This window comes from Lampris incognitus, chromosome 12 (genome assembly GCF_029633865.1).
Source record: "Lampris incognitus isolate fLamInc1 chromosome 12, fLamInc1.hap2, whole genome shotgun sequence".
NCBI classification, from domain to species: Eukaryota; Metazoa; Chordata; class Actinopteri; order Lampriformes; family Lampridae; genus Lampris; species Lampris incognitus.
In genome coordinates this window covers 846,508-863,919 of record NC_079222.1, presented here as the reverse complement: position 1 = coordinate 863,919, position 17,412 = coordinate 846,508, and the positions used below count along the sequence as shown (strand labels likewise).

At 43.8% G+C, this 17,412-nt stretch overlaps 1 protein-coding gene across 2 annotated transcripts in view; it reads left to right on the top strand.

The window, feature by feature from the left end:
* slc31a1 (solute carrier family 31 member 1) overlaps nt 1-17,412 on the top strand; it is a 79,830-nt gene that overhangs the window by 44,589 nt on the left and 17,829 nt on the right. The window contains exons 1-3 of one of the 2 annotated variants that reach the window (XM_056290765.1): nt 3,673-3,989; nt 15,003-15,167; nt 15,743-15,815. In XM_056290765.1, coding sequence (XP_056146740.1) covers nt 15,024-15,167; nt 15,743-15,815 — 217 coding nt within the window. In that variant the 5' untranslated portion in view covers nt 3,673-3,989; nt 15,003-15,023. Of the gene's footprint in view, nt 1-3,672; nt 3,990-15,002; nt 15,168-15,742; nt 15,816-17,412 lie in introns of those variants that run through there. The other variant, XM_056290762.1, reaches the window with a different exon arrangement.

Here is a 17,412-nt window from a genome sequence, read left to right as displayed (position 1 = left end):
CAGGTCAACACAAAGACAAAAACACACATCCAAAAACTGCAAGAACTACCAGAACACATATATCCAAACTAACACATATATCTAAACTAAACAAACAAAATCACTGTCCAGGAGAACAAATACCAGCCAGGATGACTGTCCGAACTGCCGGTCTGCGTGGGCTAGCAGTTAGCTTAGCCTGTCCAGCTTCCGCATCCTGTCTGGCTGCCCTCGGTGTTTCCTCTTCAGGCACAGCTCCGGGCAGGGCCAGAGTATGTGCAGTTCAAAAAATGTCATAAAAGTATGTGTATTTCAAATTGTGGGGTAAGGTTGTGGAATGGTCTAGACGAGGAACTCAAGGAAAGCACAAGTTTAGATACATTCAGAGAGAGGAACAAAAATATTTTAAAGAGGTACAAGCATGAGGAGGAGGTTTTGCTCCTCAGATTTTTTTTATTGTTTTTATTTATTGCTTCTATTTTTTTTATTGAGTCATTGTGAGATAGATATTGACAATGACATACTCTGAGGTGTGGTAAACTAAGTTTATTATTTAGGTTTATCAATTGAGCATTAGAGAGGGGGCAGGGAATTATAAGTAGTAACTTTCCCTTACTCCTTTTCCAACATATATTTGTTGGATTCTCCGTCGAGAATTCTTTCGTTGAATTTTTGGTTTTATTTTTTATCATTTGTTGGTTGTTTGTTTTTGTTTTTTATTTATTATTTATGCTTGGACATTTTTTTCTTTTATTTTGCATGTTCGAAATGAAGACGTGATGTGATTTGGTTTGATTTAGCAATGACGTATTTGTGCAGATCCTTAGCTAGGCTATCTCAATACCTTTTTTTTCTAGATTTTTCCATTGGGCGAACTTGCAAAGATAACATGTAACTCCACCAAGTTATTCATAGTATTAACACAGTGCATTTGAAATTTATTAGAAGTAGTAGCAGTAGTAGCAGCATCAGTAGCAGTAGTAGTAGCAGCATCAGTAGTAGTAGTAGTAGTAGTAGTAGTAGTAGCAGCAGCATCAGTAGTAGTAGTAGTAGTAGCAGTAGCAGCAGCATCAGTAGTAGTAGTAGTAGTAGTAGTAACAACAGCATCAGTAGCAGTAGTAGCAGTAGCAGCAGCATCAGTAGTAGTAGTAGTAGTAGCAGTAGCAGCAGCATCAGTAGTAGTCCAAAGGAGTTGAATCAAGTGCAACTGGACTTGGTATATGTCCATGAAGACGCTTCGTCTCTCATCCAAGAGGCTTCCTCAGTTCGTATCTTTCTGACTAGACCAAGCTAGTCTGACTGGCTGGTGATGACACTCAGATATTTATCCTCTAGGAGTCGTTGTCAGAGCTATAGATATGCGTGGCTCTTTGTGATCCGATGTTTACCAACGCCCATCGCTAACAGAGCCATAGATATGCGTGGCTCTTTCACCACCAGCCAGTCAGACTAGCTTGGTCTAGTCAGAAAGGCACGAACTGAGGAAGCCTCTTGGATGAGAGGCAAAATGTCTTCACGGATATATACCAAGTCTAGTTGCACTTGATTCAACTCCTTTGGATAACCATGACCTGGATGAATGAGAACATTCACAGACATCAGTAGTAGTAGTAGTAGCAGCAGCATCAGTAGTAGTAGTAGTAGCAGCAGCAACATCAGTAGTAGTAGCAGTAGCTGCAGCATCAGTAGTAGTAGTAGTAGTAGTAATAGTAGCAGTAGTAGCAGCAGTAGCAGTAGTAGCAGCATCAGTAGTAGTAGTAGTAGCAGTAGCAGCATTAGTAGTAGCAGCAGCATCAGTAGTAGTAGTAGTAGTAGTAGTAGCAGCAGCCGCAGCAGCGTCAGTAGTAGCAGCAGCAGCAGCAGCATCAGTAGTATTAGTAGCAGTAGTAGTAGCAGCAGCAGCATCAGTATTAGTAGTAGCAGCAGCAGCATCAGTAGTAGCAGCAGCGTCAGTAGTAGTAGTAGTAGTAGTAGCAGCAGCAGCGGTAGCAGCAGTAGCAGCGTCAGTAGAAGTAGCAGCATCAGTAGTAGTAGCAGCAGCAGCAGCAGCATCAGTAGTATTAGTAGCAGTAGCAGTAGCAGCATCAGTAGTAGCAGCAGCAGCATCAGTAGTATTAGAAGCAGTAGTAGTAGCAGCAGCAGCATCAGTATTAGTAGTAGCAGCAGCAGCATCAGTAGTAGCAGCAGCGTCAGTAGTAGTAGTAGTAGTAGTAGTAGTAGCAGTAGCAGCATCAGTAGTAGCAGCAGTGTCAGTAGTAGTAGTAGTAGTTGTAGCAGCGGTAGCAGTAGCAGCGTCAGTAGAAGTAGCAGCATCAGTAGTAGTAGCAGCAGCAGCAGCATCAGTAGTATTAGTAGTATTAGTAGCAGTAGCAGCATCAGTAGTAGCAGCAGCAGCAGCAGCATCAGTAGTATTAGTAGCAGTAGCAGCATCAATAGTAGTAGCAGCAGCAGCAGCATCAGTAGTATTAGTAGCAGTAGCAGTAGCAGCATCAGTAGTAGCAGCAGCATCAGTAGTAGTAGTAGCAGCAGCAGCGTCAGTAGAAGTAGCATCAGCAGCATCAGTAGTAGTAGTAGCAGCAGCAGCAGCAGCAGTAGCAGCGTCAGTAGAAGTAGCAGCAGCAGCAGCAGTAGTAGTAGAAGTAGCAGCAGCGTTAGTAGAAGTAGTAGCAGCAGCAGCATCAGTAGTAGCAGCAGCGTCAGTAGTAGTAGTAGCAGTAGCAGTAGCAGCATCAGTAGTAGCAGCAGCATCAGTAGTAGTAGTAGTAGTAGCAGCAACAGCAGCAGCGTCAGTAGAAGTAGCAGCAGCAGCATCAGTAGTAGTAGTAGCAGCAGCAGTAGTAGCAGCAGTAGCAGCAGCATCAGTAGTAGTAGTAGCAGCAGCCACAGCATCAGTAGTAGTAGTAGTAGCAGCAGCCGCAGCATCAGTAGTAGTCGTAGTAGTAGCAGCAGCAGCATCAGTAGTAGTAGTAGTAGTAGCATGCTAGTACTGATCTCAGAGACATTTGTCATGTGCATTATGCTAGTAGAGCTCCACATTGACTTTTTTTGTTTTTTGTTTGTTTGTTTTTTTTTGTTTCCCCCCCCCCCCCTTTTCTCTCCAATTGTACCCGGCCAATTACCCCACTCTTCCCAGCTGTCCCGGTCCCACCCCTTCTGCCGATCCGGGGAGGGCTGCAGATTACCACATGTCTCTTCCGAGACATGTGGAGTCACCAGCTGCTTCTTTTCACCTGACAGTGAAGAGTTTCACCAGGGAGACGTGGCTTATGGGAGGATCACACTATTCCCCCCCAGTTCCCCCTCCCCCCTGAACAGGCGCCCCGACTGACCAGAGGAGGCGCTAGTGCAGCAACCAGGACACATACCCACATCTGGTCTCCCACCCACAGACATGGGCAGTTGTGTCTGTAGGGACACCCGACCAAGCCAGAGGTAACACGGGGATTTGAACCGGCGGTCCTGTGTTGGTAGGCAACGGACTAGACCGCCATGCTACCCGGACGCCCCACATTGACGTTTGATTGGTTAGCATTTGCTTTAAAGCTGACGACCTCAAACGTGAGGTGTGAGCGTCCTGCCCTCTCTTGTGACAGGTCATGTGACCACCTCTTTAACACACCCACTCACACAGATTTCAAATTCCAAAGAGCAAACTGATAAAGCTCTCTCTTTCTCTCTCTGTCTGTCTGTCTCTGTCTCTGTCTCTCTGTGTCTGTTTCTCTCTTGCTGTCTCTCTGTCTCTGTCTCTCTCTGTGTCTCAAATCTCAAATAGCTTTATTGACATGAACAGAAAATCTGCCATTGCCAAAGCAGTTTGCAAAAGACTAAAACATTACATCACATATTAAACACATATCAAATTCAAATTACTCTCTCTCTCTCTCTCTCTCTGTCTCTGTCTGTCTGTCTCTCTCTCTGCGTCACACACACCCGTTCGTCTCCTCCCTGCCCTTCGACAACACACTACCAACACAGACTCTCGTCCTGACAGAACACACACTTCTCTGGAGGTAAACCGCTGATTACTTTTTACTTCTTATCCAATTCATTGATTTTTAAGTACTATTGCAATGTGATTCAACATGAAGTAATCCATATGTTAAAAATGGATTTGAATTTTGTAGTGGTAGTTGCAGAAGCATTACCAGTAGCAATGGTAGTCATAGTAGCAGTGATAGCATTAGTAGTACTTGTTCAGTCTTCGTAGTAATATCAGTAGTAGTAGAAACACCAGAAGGAGCTGCAGAAGTAGTATTCATAGTAGTAGTAGTAGCAGCAGAGGTGGAAGCAATAGTAGGAGCACTGCTAGTAGTAGTAGCAGTAGTACTAGTTGAGTAGGAGTAGCAGTGGTGTTAGTTGCAGCATTAGTTTAGCAATGCAATGATAGTTGTAGTTTTACCCAGAATTGTAGTAGCAATGATAGTACTTGTTGTAGTAGCATTAGCTGTATTAGCAATAATATTAGTGGTATTCTTGGTAGCAGTAGTAGTCGTGGCAATAGAGATATTCATCGCAGTTATAGTAGTAGCAGTAGTAGTAGTAGTGGTAGTAGCAGTGGTAATAGCAGTGGTAGTAGCAGTGGTAGTAGCAGTGGTAGCAGTGGTAGTAGCAGTGGTAATAGTGGTAGTAGCAGTGGTAGTAGCAGTGGTAATAGCAGTGGAAGTAGCAGTGGTAGTAGTGGTAGTAGCAGTGGTAGTAGGAGTAGTAGTAGTGGTAGTAGCAGTGGTAGTAGTAGTGGTAGTAGCAGTGGTAATAGCAGTGGTAGTAGCAGTGGTAGTAGTGGTAGTAGTGGTAGTAGCAGTGGTAGTAGCAGTGGTAGTAGTAGTGGTAGTAGCAGTGGTAGTAGTAGTGGTAATAGCAGTGGTAGTAGCAGTGGTAACAGCAGTGGTAGTAGCAGTGGTAGCAGTGGTAGCAGTGGTAGTAGCAGTGGTAATAGCAGTGGTAGTGGCAGTGGTAGTAGCAGTGGTAGTAGTAGTGGTAATAGCAGTGGTAGTAGCAGTGGTAGCAGTGGTAATAGTAGTGGTAGTAGCAGTGGTAGTAGCAGTGGTAGTAGTAGCAGTGGTAGTAGTAGCAGTAGTAGCAGTGGTAGTAGCAGTGGTAGTAGTAGTGGTAGTAGCAGTGGTAATAGCAGTGGTAGTAGTGGTAGTAGCAGTGGTAGTAGTAGCTGTAGTAGCAGTGGTAGTAGTAGTGGTAGTAGCAGTGGTAGCAGTGGTAGCAGTGGTAGTAGCAGCGGTAATAGCAGTGGTAGTAGCAGTGGTAGTAGTAGTGGTAGTAGCAGTGGTAGCAGTGGTAGTAGCAGTGGTAGTAGCAGAGGTAATAGTAGTGGTAGTAGCAGTGGTAGTAGCAGTGGTAGTAGCAGTGGTAGCAGTGGTAGTAGCAGCGGTAATAGCAGTGGTAGTAGCAGTGGTAGTAGCAGTGGTAGTAGCAGTGGTAATAGTAGTGGTAGTAGTAGTGGTAGTAGCAGTGGTGGCAGTGGTAGTAGCAGTGGTAATAGCAGCGGTAGTAGCAGTGGTAGTAGTAGTGGTAGTAGCAGTGGTAGCAGTGGTAATAGTAGTGGTAGTAGCAGTGGTAGCAGTGGTAGTAGTGGTAGTAGCAGTGGTAGTAGTAGTGGTAGTAGCAGTGGTAATAGCAGTGGTAGTAGCAGTGGTAGTAGTAGTAGTAGTAGCAGCAGTGGTAGCAGTGGTAGTAGCAGTGGTAGTAGTAGTGGTAGTAGCAGTGGTAGTAATAGTGGTTCTACTATATATATATATATATGTATATATATATGTGTGTGTGTGTGTGTGTGTTAGCAGAGGAGAAGAACAGACGTAACACTTGATAGTGCTGGTACTTTGATCAACCCATTGGGTTGGACAGGGAATATAACCTTCAACTGATCTGACAGTGTTAATGCCTTGCTCATAAACCCCTGAGAAAATCCTACTCCACACTGACCAATCAGGCGGCCAGATGCCACCCTCAAAATTTAATGTCCCCCTAACTGCCCACGGTGACAACATATGTAATCAATTTAATCTTTAATGTGCTGCTGCCTGACCTTTCCTCTTAACGCACTTAGCAGCAGTGGCCAATAAGAGAGACGGCAGACTGCCCTGAGGGGACAGGAGAAAGACAGACAGGAAGCTGGAGACAAGGAATTACAGAGAGAGAAAGCATGGTAGAGGGACAGACCGAGAAGGGGGGGGGGGTAGAGAGAGGGAAAGAGACGGGGAGGGAGCAGGGGGGGGGGGGGCGTCTGGTGTCTGTTGTCAACATGGAGACGATCAGACACCTATTTTCTTTTATTTTTAATTCAAACTTCCAAGCTTTGTTTTCATTGACAATTTAAAAAAATAAACATACATGCATTTGTTTTTCTTTGTTATAAGTTTCTTCATACTATCTATCTGTCGATGGTCAGTTGCCATCACCATTGCTGTTGGCAATGCAAACTATCGCCTGAGTGGACTCTGCCAAGTGGCTGAATTCGTTACTATGAGTATTCTGATTGTAAGGGTTGCTATGCACCAACAATCACCAGACAATACCCTGATAACTGAAATGGCAACCACTATACTATCACTTAGTTACTACCTTAGCAGCCACTTAGATAGCACCTTTCAAGAACATAGCTGCCACTTAGCAAATATTTACCTACAACCTTGCAACCATTTCTTTTGGGGTGGCACGGTGGCCCAGTAGTTAGCACTGTTGTCTCACAGTAAGAAGGTCCTGGGTTCGAACCCCAGGCCATCCCAGATCCTTTCTGTGTGGAGTTTGCATGTTAGCCCTGTGTCTGCGTAGGTTTCCTCCGGGTCCTCCGGTTTCCTCCATCCATCAAAAAGACATGCATGTTAGGGTTAATATTCCTGCGTGTACCCCTGAGCAAGGCAATGGAAAGAAGAACTGGAGTTGGTCCCTGGGTGCTGCAGCTGCCCACTGCTCCTGTCAGGAGCGCGGGAAGATATTTTAAGTGGGGGTGCTGAGGTGCTCTCTATCTAGGCTAGTATTTATTTGCCAAGGAAATATCCCTCCCTCTCTCACTCAGTCTCTCGCTCACAACACTCACACGCATGGTGGCACAACGACGGACCCCAGTGCACTTGTACAGTATAACTAAGCATGCACGCCGCACACACACACACACACACACACACACACACACACACACACACACACACACTACAAAAACGTAATGTTAAATATTTTACCAACAATGAGAGGTAAAAGGAAGGGAAGCCGTTCAGAACTAATGTTAGCACTCTGGAACAGATGCAGTAATATAAACAGATACACAGTCAATCAAATGACACACACGCATGCCCATCATTTGACACACCAAAGTTCTAATAGGTTCATATTGGCTACGCACACAAACACCTCCTTTTCACAACTAACACTGCTAGCTGAAAACATGCCATTAACGCAGACACAGGCTATCCATTAGGCCTACATGAAGAACAGTCTGCACTGCGCACATCAACTGGTGCAATAGCAATAATGTAAAATTGCCTTTCCTGCTAGTTATTATGAATGTCTTTTTAAAGTATGCCACTCAGCTCATAGCATTGACAATTCCTGGCAATGCTATGAGCGATCAAGAATGTCACTGTGGACGTGCAGTAAAGTCAAGTGTGTGAGTCGTCTCTGGGTCATATTGTTCCATAGCCAAGTTTTGAGGTGGCGAAGGGTAAAGAACGACTGCTCAGAGGAAGCGGTGGAGACAGGTAGACATAGGCAAAGTTCAATAAACTTTTCCACCTTTGTCATTAGTTCCCTTGTTTGAGTATGCAAGTGCTCTGACAAACCCAGCAACATCTTGAGCTGACTTGAGTCCTTTTGTCTTGGCGAGCCCACCTATCAATGTGAGCTGCATATGTAGACGAGATTTGTCAATCTGATTGGGGAGCTGTGCAGCATTGATCTCATTCCACCCAGAATAGGCTCCATTTGCGGCATTGATAAGAGTCTGCTCTCTCAGGGCAGCGACTTGCAGTCCTTCTTGGTCGAATCGGCGATTTAGCTCGGTTGTCACAAGAGCCAAGGCCTCATAGAACTCACGCTTCCATTGCTGCTCTCCTACATCAGTCACGATGGCCTTGGCCTTCTCTGTATCCCTTAGACAGACAGGGGTGGTTGTGATGGTACATGGAGGAAGGGGCATTTGGAGATGTTTTTTTCTGCACAAGCCTCCACTTTGGCAGTCATCTCCTGGACAACTCCATCTTCTCACATTGCATGCAAGCACTGTTGTAGCGCAGTCACACACTCCAGTGCGCCCTTCGCACTTGCCTTCTCACTTTGGAGAGTTCTGGCTACGGTCTTGCCTGTCCAAAAAGAGCCTCACAGCTCAAAAGGCCAAAGTATGTTCTTGCTTTTGTAGCTTGTTTGTATAGACCAGATATTTTCGCCCGAGTATCTCCCCTTACTGTCTTGTCTTGCTCTAGCACCTTCAGTGTCTCCAAAAGGGCTGTATATGAGGAGCAAACCCGTGAAATAGCCCTTGTGTGCACAACCCATCGAGTCGGGCATAATGACAGCAAGTTGCAGACCACCTCATCACTACCAAACATAGACTGGATAAGCATCTTACGCTTTGAGGACTCCCCTATCACCACTGAGACATTCCGTACAAAGTTTAGCATGTCTGCAACAATGCGAACTTTCCTCACCACTTCTTGTAACACCAGATCTAGTGAATGGTTACTGCAATGTACATAGGTGCATTTGGACACTGCTCTTTCAGTTTTGCTTGCACGCCTGAGATGTGGCCTGACATATTAGCAGCGCTATCGAAGCAAAATCCCTTTAGACATTCCAGTGGCAAATTCAAGTGCACAAAAACATCTTTAATGCAGGAAAAAAGTGTTTCTCCAGTTGAATGAGGCATATTGTAAAACCCACGGAAAACATTCACTGCCTCGAGTTTTGAATCCACATATTGCAGACTACAGGAAAATTGCTCTGTTGTACTTACATCGGTGGTCGCATCTGCAGTTAGATCATAGAAATAATGTTCTCTCGCATCGGACACGATTTTTCTTTAAAGAGCATGGGTAAATATTTCCAGTATTTCATTTTGAATCATGTCCGACATCCAGTTGTCTCTTCGCTGTAGCCACTCGCGGGATTTAGGCAAATCATATGTCCTTTCCATCATTAGTTTCCAAAGCACTCCATCTCGATTAGTATGGCCTCTTAACAGAAGCCCTTCATTGCCAAGGAATCTTATCGATCTAAATATCAGTTCTAAGACAGTTCTAGCAGTTTGTTGCTCTTTCTCAACACTGTCCAACAGTAGAGCATTAATTGGAGTGTTGTTGAGCGAAGCAAGCATTCTCACTGATTCTGAATGTGTGTCTGACATCTTGTGCTGGCTAAACTTTATGGTTGCTTTATGCCAGTTACAAAAGCCTCCTACTATGAATGAACTTGTCTTTCTATCATCATGATGTCTTAATCCCTTCTCTACGGCTTTGCAGCAGGTGAAGCAAAGAACGGTGTCTCTCTCCGTTACATAGTGCAACCATTTCCACCTGTTAAACCAGCTTTTTTGAAATGAAGGTCTCTGTTCCAGTTCTCCTCCCAGGAAAACGCAGGTCTGGTCGACAAGGCTCGTCAAATCCTCTCACACTCACATTAGCTGGGCAGCCTGGCCTGGAACATGGAGCTGCTGAGTCCTGCTGAGTCCTGCCAGTCTGTGTTTGCTAATGTTAGCTCTTGGGTGTTAGCAGCCGCTGACCCGCTAGCTACACTGTCTGCACTGCTAATAGCCTCCTGATGATCATCATTGGGGACAGTAGAAGTAGGCCTAGGTGCTGCTGCTTCAGCAGCCTCTTCTAACTCGGTCATCCTTGCTGTTTTCGCATTTTTAGAATGGAAAAAGTCTAAGATTCGTTTTTGCGCCATGTTGTTAAGTTAAGTTACTTCATCTGACAGCCATTTGTCAATCAATGCCTCGGGACTGAGCGTTTGTATCAACATCAAAGTGACACTGCCGTGAACCCGTAGGTCTGTGATCACTAAAAACTAACAAACACATTTTGATTTTTGACTTCTGTTTTCTTCCCCAAAGCAAGTTTTTTTTTTATTATATCGTTTTAATATATATACTTTAAAAAAAATTGCAGATAGCAGTAGGGGTGCTCCTCCTGCCTGCAGCTCCTTCTCCCTGGAGCTAGGGGGTGCTGCAGCAACCTCAGCATCCCCCTTCCCGCGCCCCTGGCTCCTGTACAATAAGATGATTACATGCAGAGAACAAATCCATTGTAAGAATACAATTCGTTGTAAGAATACAATGTCAAATAAAGTGGCTTTCATTTCACTTAGCTACTACCTGGCAACCGCTCAGCTACCACATAGCAACCATTTCGATACCACCTAGCGAATACTTAACTACCACTGGGTAAATACATAGCTTCCATCTAGGAAATACTTGGCCACTACCTAACAAACATTTAGCTACCACCTACTAACCACATAGCTGTTAGTTTCAAATAAGACAACTGTACTTACTTAACTGAACTTTATTTGCGCTCTCAACAGCAAGTGGCCACAGCCTACCGAGCATTTCAACAAGTGCCTTTCACTAGCAGCGCGCCTTCCTCCTAACAGGAGGGTTACCGTAAAGACCGCAGTAGAAGTGACTAACAAAACAGGCTACCGTATTAACTGTATTATAGGCACCAACAAAAGTTAATTTAACAAACTTAACAATCTCCCCTCTTTTTTAAAACCAAAAACTGCAAGGATAATATTTCAGGAAAACAAAACAAATGCTCAGTTGTCAACAGTCAGACTCAGTCATCTAGCTTCCATTGTCCATTATTCAGTGCCTTAAGTAATACCAGGGAAGAGGCTCCCTTTTTGATCAGACAGTCTGCCAGCTGTTCCTTTGTAGCTGACCACAGAATACGGTGAATCCTTTTGTTCTGGATAAGTTATTTGATGCCACTTATTCTGACATAGAGCTGACATGAGTAGTCTGGGGGACTCTGATGAGCATGTAGGTGAGTCCTTCTGTAGATCTTTAGTGTTGAATTCTTCAAAACCCCTAGCCACAAGACGCGCTTTGGGCATTATGCCATCAGTGGTTTCTTTCAGCGTACACACCCATCTAGTGGACACATGCCTTTGACCCATATCTTTTACCTCCTCAAACACTCCATCATTCTTCCAGCTACTGATTTCATCTAGTTTAGCCTTATCAAATGAAACACCATATGTGACTAATACATAATTTTCCTGCATATCAGAGCATAGTTCTACACTATCCAGTGGATTAACCTGAAGATTGCCTACCTTAGTACGATCAGCTGACCCCATAGTACCAGCGATGTCAGATGGTTCTAAGTACTGTAGGTTGTACCAGTTTCTGTTATTTCCTGTAGCCTTTCCTGCTCGTCCCATCACTTTAGCTCTGTGAGACGCACCTGTTACATTATCCACTAAGCTGATTGTTTGACCTGTTTTCAGCCCTAAGGAGGCTCCTACCCTTGTGCCTGTCTGTTGATTATCCTTATGATTGTTACCCTCAGTGACATCTGTATCATTGTCTGTAACACCCCCAGCCTCACCGTCATTGTTCATATCAACATCTAGTATGTCACGATCAGTACCAGGTATGTTCCCACTGTCATTGTTATCAACATCCACATCACTATCAGTAACAGGTACATTCATATTGCCCTCAGTAACATTCTCCCCAGGGTGCTCTAGACCCTCACTAGCACCTACTTCACTCTTATCGGCCTTCCGCAACCTAGAATGATGAACCCTGACATAGGTCCCACCATGGCGTACAAAGATCACCACCCCATCTTGTCCTATCACGACTCCAGGACCTTTCCACTCAACACAGTCTGTCCTTTTGTAGAACACCTTGTCCCCTTGTCATCTGTTGGATGAAGTTGCTTTCGTAGAGCTCTTCTGATTCTCTCTGAGCACTCTGCCTCTGTGAAAGCTTTCCTTACTGCATGTAATGCTGTTATGTGCTGTCCCACCCATGCACTCATAGTAGTTCCCTCCAAAGCAGGTGGCTGATCCACTAACACAGAGGGAAGGTTCGGATTCTGTCCAAACACCAGCTGATGTGGGCTGAAGCCATGTACATTCTACATTGTGTTCTTTGCCATGAGTGCCCAATCCAGTGCAGTTTTCCAGTCAACTCCATTGTTAAATGTTACCCTCAGTATTATCTCTGTGAGCGTTTGGTTATGGCGTTCTAGCAAGCCATTGCTCCATGGACTATAGCCAGCAGTCGTCTTTATCTCGATGTTGAAGTTCTCTGCCATGTCTCTTATTTCCTCGTTGTTGAACTCGCCGCCATTGTCACTGAAGAGACGGTCCGGTGGACCATGGACACTGATCCAGGAATGTACAAAGCATTTCACTATCACACTTGGTTTCTTTGAGGTCACAATGCCACCTGCACTGAAGCATGTGAAGTGATCGATAATGTGCAGGTACCACACATTCGGTTCTAGCTCATGTAAATCTACTGCCACAGTCTCATTGTATCGGGAGGCCATGGGCAGACCAACAGCAGGCTTGGGCTTAGGCTTGCTGTACTTAAGACATATCTCACATTTTCCTACTATCTCTTCTAGAATAGCAGTGCTCTCATCATCAGTGTTTCCAGCATTTATCAGCAGCTTCTTCAGTTTGTCAACTGATGCATGCCCGAATTGCTTGTGAAGTTTCAGTAAAGCTTTGTGTTTTTGTTCCTTAGTCATATTCTCTGTGATGGCCAGGACCACATTCTCATATGTATCGCATGGGGACTCATTATCCATTATGTTCAGACAGTAGTGTCCTAAGGAGGTTATCTCCAGAGCTATCGGTTGCTGAAACATTATTGCTGTATCGTTCTCCAAGTTCAGCACAGCTCCTGCTCTCTTTAGCGACGTTTTACTCAGCAGTAAAGGGTTGTCAGATGGGACCACTTCTGTTTCTATACAGCATTTTGTTTCTCCTATCTTGGCTGGTATCTTGACCTTTTTTGTCGAATGTACAACTCGCCCATCCCCAAACTTGAAAGGCTTGCTACTCTCTGTGTTAACTATTTTCTGTACTTCTTTCTCATTTAGTCCCCCTACATAGTTATTCAGCCATTTTTCGCCACAGACAGTCCTTGTGCACGTCGTGTCAATGACAGCTGATCCCAGAGCCTCAACCATGAATATTTCCGTATCCGATTCCTTGTAAAACAGCGTTATATTACACTCATCAGGTTCTTCTGTGCATTTATTTTCTTCTGTCATCTTTACATGTTCTTTCTTATGTGGGCAATCTTTCACCCGGTGGAATGTGTTTTGACAAATCCCACACTTTGTTCGTCTTCCGTACTTATCAAGTGGATTTGTGCCTGCGAGTGGTCCTCTAGCTTCCACACTTTGGGTTCTTGGGTGCGGTTTTCTTTGATCTGTGTAGTAGGCTGCATCCTGACTCACGTTAATGGCTCCCACCTTCTGCTCATGTTTTTCTCCGAATATGCGTTTCAGTGCTGACTTCATATCATCAAAAGTGTGCTTACCACATGCAGTCAATGCCAGTTGCTTGTCTTTCACATCAAGACCAGCTGTATCCAGTAGTTTAAACGCCAAAACAGCGTCGGGCAGAACCATCTCGAATTTACGAATCCTGTTGTATTTCTGTTCAAAATCAACAATAAAGTCCACCGTCGAGACATCATGTTCCCACGATATTTGATCAAACTCAGAATAGGCTTCGTAGGCCCGGTCCTTCTCTTCTCTCAAAAAAACCTTGTCAAGTTCCCCAATCAAAGTGGTCATTCCATCATCCTTATTTAGATCGTCCACATTTATTCCTAAAGCAGTATCCCTCGTTCTACCTGTCAACGATAGAGCCACAGCCAACGCTTGCTTTTTCTTGTCAAAGTTCGTCACCCGTCTCCATATTTCCACTTCATTTTTCCAGTTTTCATACGGCTTCTTTTCATCAAATCCAGGAGGCTGTCTGAAGTCATTCGAGGCAACCATCCTCTGCTACCAATGTTAGTTTCAAAGAAGACAACTGTACTTATTTAACTGAACTTTATTTGTGCTCTCAACAGCAAGTGGCCACAGCCTACTGAACATTTCAACAAGTGCCTTTCACTAGCAGCGCGCCTTCCTCCTAACAGGAGGGTTACCGTAAAGACTGCAGTAGAAGTGACTAACAAAACAGGCTACCATATTAACTGTATTATAGGCACCAACAAAAGTTAACTTAACAAACTTAACAATAGATACTGCCGAGGAACCACTTAGTTACCACCTAGCAACTGTTGTTTCACCAAGCCATATTGCAACCTCAACGAACACCTTTCTCTCCGTGTTTTCAGTTGCTTTGAACCAACTGGTTCACATGTTTGTAAAGAAAACAGATCTATGTTTAACATCAACGTATGTTAGTGCAAGCTAATGCTGCATTCAGGGCAGATGGCACTGCCCTCCAAAGTTAAATTTTTTTTAATGTTTTGCTGTCATCCACGGTGGAATTTATAACTGGATGTTACGTAGCACATCACAAAACAGAAAACATGACGGATTAAGTTAATAGGTACATGAATTGACAGAAATACTGTATATAATTACATAAAAAAGACACATTAATACAGTTTAGCACGTTCATACAGCATAGCAACCCATATAGTATTCCCCCCCCCCCATCCTGCCGTTCCATTGTGCAGTTTGTGGTTTTTCCTGTTCTGTTTTGCCAACTGCCATTTACGATCTCCTTGATTCCATGTGAATGCAGTGTAAAGGCCCCTCATTTATAAACATAAACATTCATATATAATAAAGTGATGTTATCTCACTAATTTATGCAGTGGTACATAGTGCTGTCAAGCTAACGGAGTAATTAATTTGTGCAAGCATGCTAATGGACAAATACATTGTTTGAGCTATAAACAATACAGTGTTTTACTGTTTACAGTGGTAAATAATTCTGCCATGCCAACAGCGATACATTGGTAATACTAGCATGCTAAGGGAAACGCATGTTGCTCTGTCAAACGGGTTATCTGTTTATTCTTTCAGTCACAGACAAACACGGACCACATGCATCACGCCAACATGAACCACAGTGCTGGAACCATGGACCACACTCACCACATTGCCATGACGGAAGCAACACCCCTCACTGACCACACCCACCATGGGGGTGGGCATGATGAACACTGTGGTGGTGGACATGGCGGGATGGTAAGAAGAATTCAGCGACACTAGCAAGCTTGTTATGTTGGAAAGCAACTTTTCTTTGGTGCCAGAAATACTAATGTGCTAACCTGGGGTTCACTTGGACTAAAACTTAAAAATATGCAGATAAACTCTCCATTTGTTCAGCTGGGAAAAGTAGCACCACGCTATTCTTTGGCATGCTAACACAGCAAATGCTAACATGCTAGTTTTGGTAAACGTGACTGGCAATTCACATGCTTAAGTTCCAGCTAACTTGAAGCAAAGTTGTCGCTTAACGTTAGCTTGCCACCATATTCATGCTGTAAAAATACTAGTATGAGAAAATGTTAGCATTCTGTTTTTATGTAAAGCATAAATATTCTTTTTGCAGTGTTAGTATTAGGACTATTCGTATTAGTATTAGAATGTTATAAATATTAATAGAGTATAAGCATCTTTTTTGTCTAAAATGTGCCAGCTGAAACATGACTAAAGATATTTGTAAAATAATTTCAGTAGTAGTGGTGGTAATAATAGTGGTAGTTAATGCATTATTTGATGAAGTGTTCATGTCAGATGATGTGTTTGCCATTTCCTAGCCGATGACATTCTACTTTGGCTACAAGAATGTGGAGCTTCTCTTCACTGGACTCCTCATCAACTCACCAGGAGGTAAATATAGAGCAATAGTAGCAGCATCAGTTGTACAAATAGTACTGGTAGAAGTAGTGGCACTAGTTGTATTAATAGCAATAATAGTAGTAGTTTTAGAACAGTAGTAGTACTCATGTAATAGATGGGGGTAGGGCATGTAAAGGGGTGACTCAAGGGATTGTTTTCCAGTAATTATTTGCTCCTGTAGTAGATGATATAATCTATTATTTGCCTTGTGGTCTTTTTCTGTATTTCTGCTCCCTCAGCAATGCAAAACGGCAAATTTAATTATTTTTCTTAAAATACATATAGATACAAATATAGATACAATCAAGGTAAGAAAATCGAAGTTGAATCAGTTCATCTGGACACAACATTGGGAAAAACGTTTCATCATTCATCTGAGCGACCTTTTCAGTCTCAACTGAAGAGGTCACATGCGTTCCTGTTGATGAAGCAGTGATGGTAGTCCGTATGAAATTACAAAACGACCCCACCCTTCGCTATAGGACCACACTTAACACTGACCAAGTGTGTCTGCTCCTGAAGCTGTATCTTCACATACAGGGGCCAGTATTTTAGGCAGAAACATGGGTGTGCTATGGGTTCCCCAGTCTCACGTATAGTGGCCAACTTGTATAAGGAATAAGTGGAAAAGAGGGCTCTGATGTCCTATCCAGGGACACCACTTAGCCATTGTTTCAAATTTGTGGACAACACCTGGGTTAAAATTAAATCTCAGAACATACCACATTTCACTGACCACATTAACTCTGTGGACACCACATCAAGTTCACCAGGGAGGATGTGGAACATGACAGCTTAGCCTTACACTGTGAAGTTGCAGTTGGTGATGGGGGACATTTGATTGTTGATGTTTACCGTAAACCAACACATACTGATCAGTACTTAAGGTTTGACTCTCATCATCCACTGGACCACAAACTAGGAGTCATCAGGATGCTGTACCACTGAGCTGACAACGTCCCCTCCTACACAGTGGCTGGGAAATAGGAGAAATCCCACATTAAACAGGCCCTGGTTAAGTGTGGTTATCCTACCTTGGGGGTTTGTCAAAGATAAGACGTACAAATAGCGCACCAGCTGATCGAAGAGAGGAGAAGGACAACAGCTGTCTAAGTGTAAACCAGTGGTCATTCTGTATCTGGCGGAAGTGTCAGAACAGTTGAGATTCGTATTTACCAAACACCACATCTCAGTTGCTTTCAAAAACAGTAATTTATTTAGTTTTGTAATAGATTTTTGATCGCACTGGAGTCTCTGTCTCCATAGTGCTTTCGCTTTGTGTGGCAAAAACTGCATGGACTCAGCCCTCTGCCATGGCCGTAATTGATGGTTTTATTTTGCGAGGACATGTAACGCTATTACCTGTCTGCCACTCATGGCGAAGTCCGCTGCTTTTCCTGCAGTAATGTCTCCTTTTAAAAAGACTGTTTTGAACTCCTCTGCCCCGGTCACTGAACTGGAAAGGCAGTCTGTTGTTGGCTGCCATGGATGTGAACACAAGGCTACAAAAATATGGGAGCTACAGTCGGCTCCTTGTTATGGTTGTAAACACAAGGCCAAAAAACCATGAAACCACACTGTCCTGGTT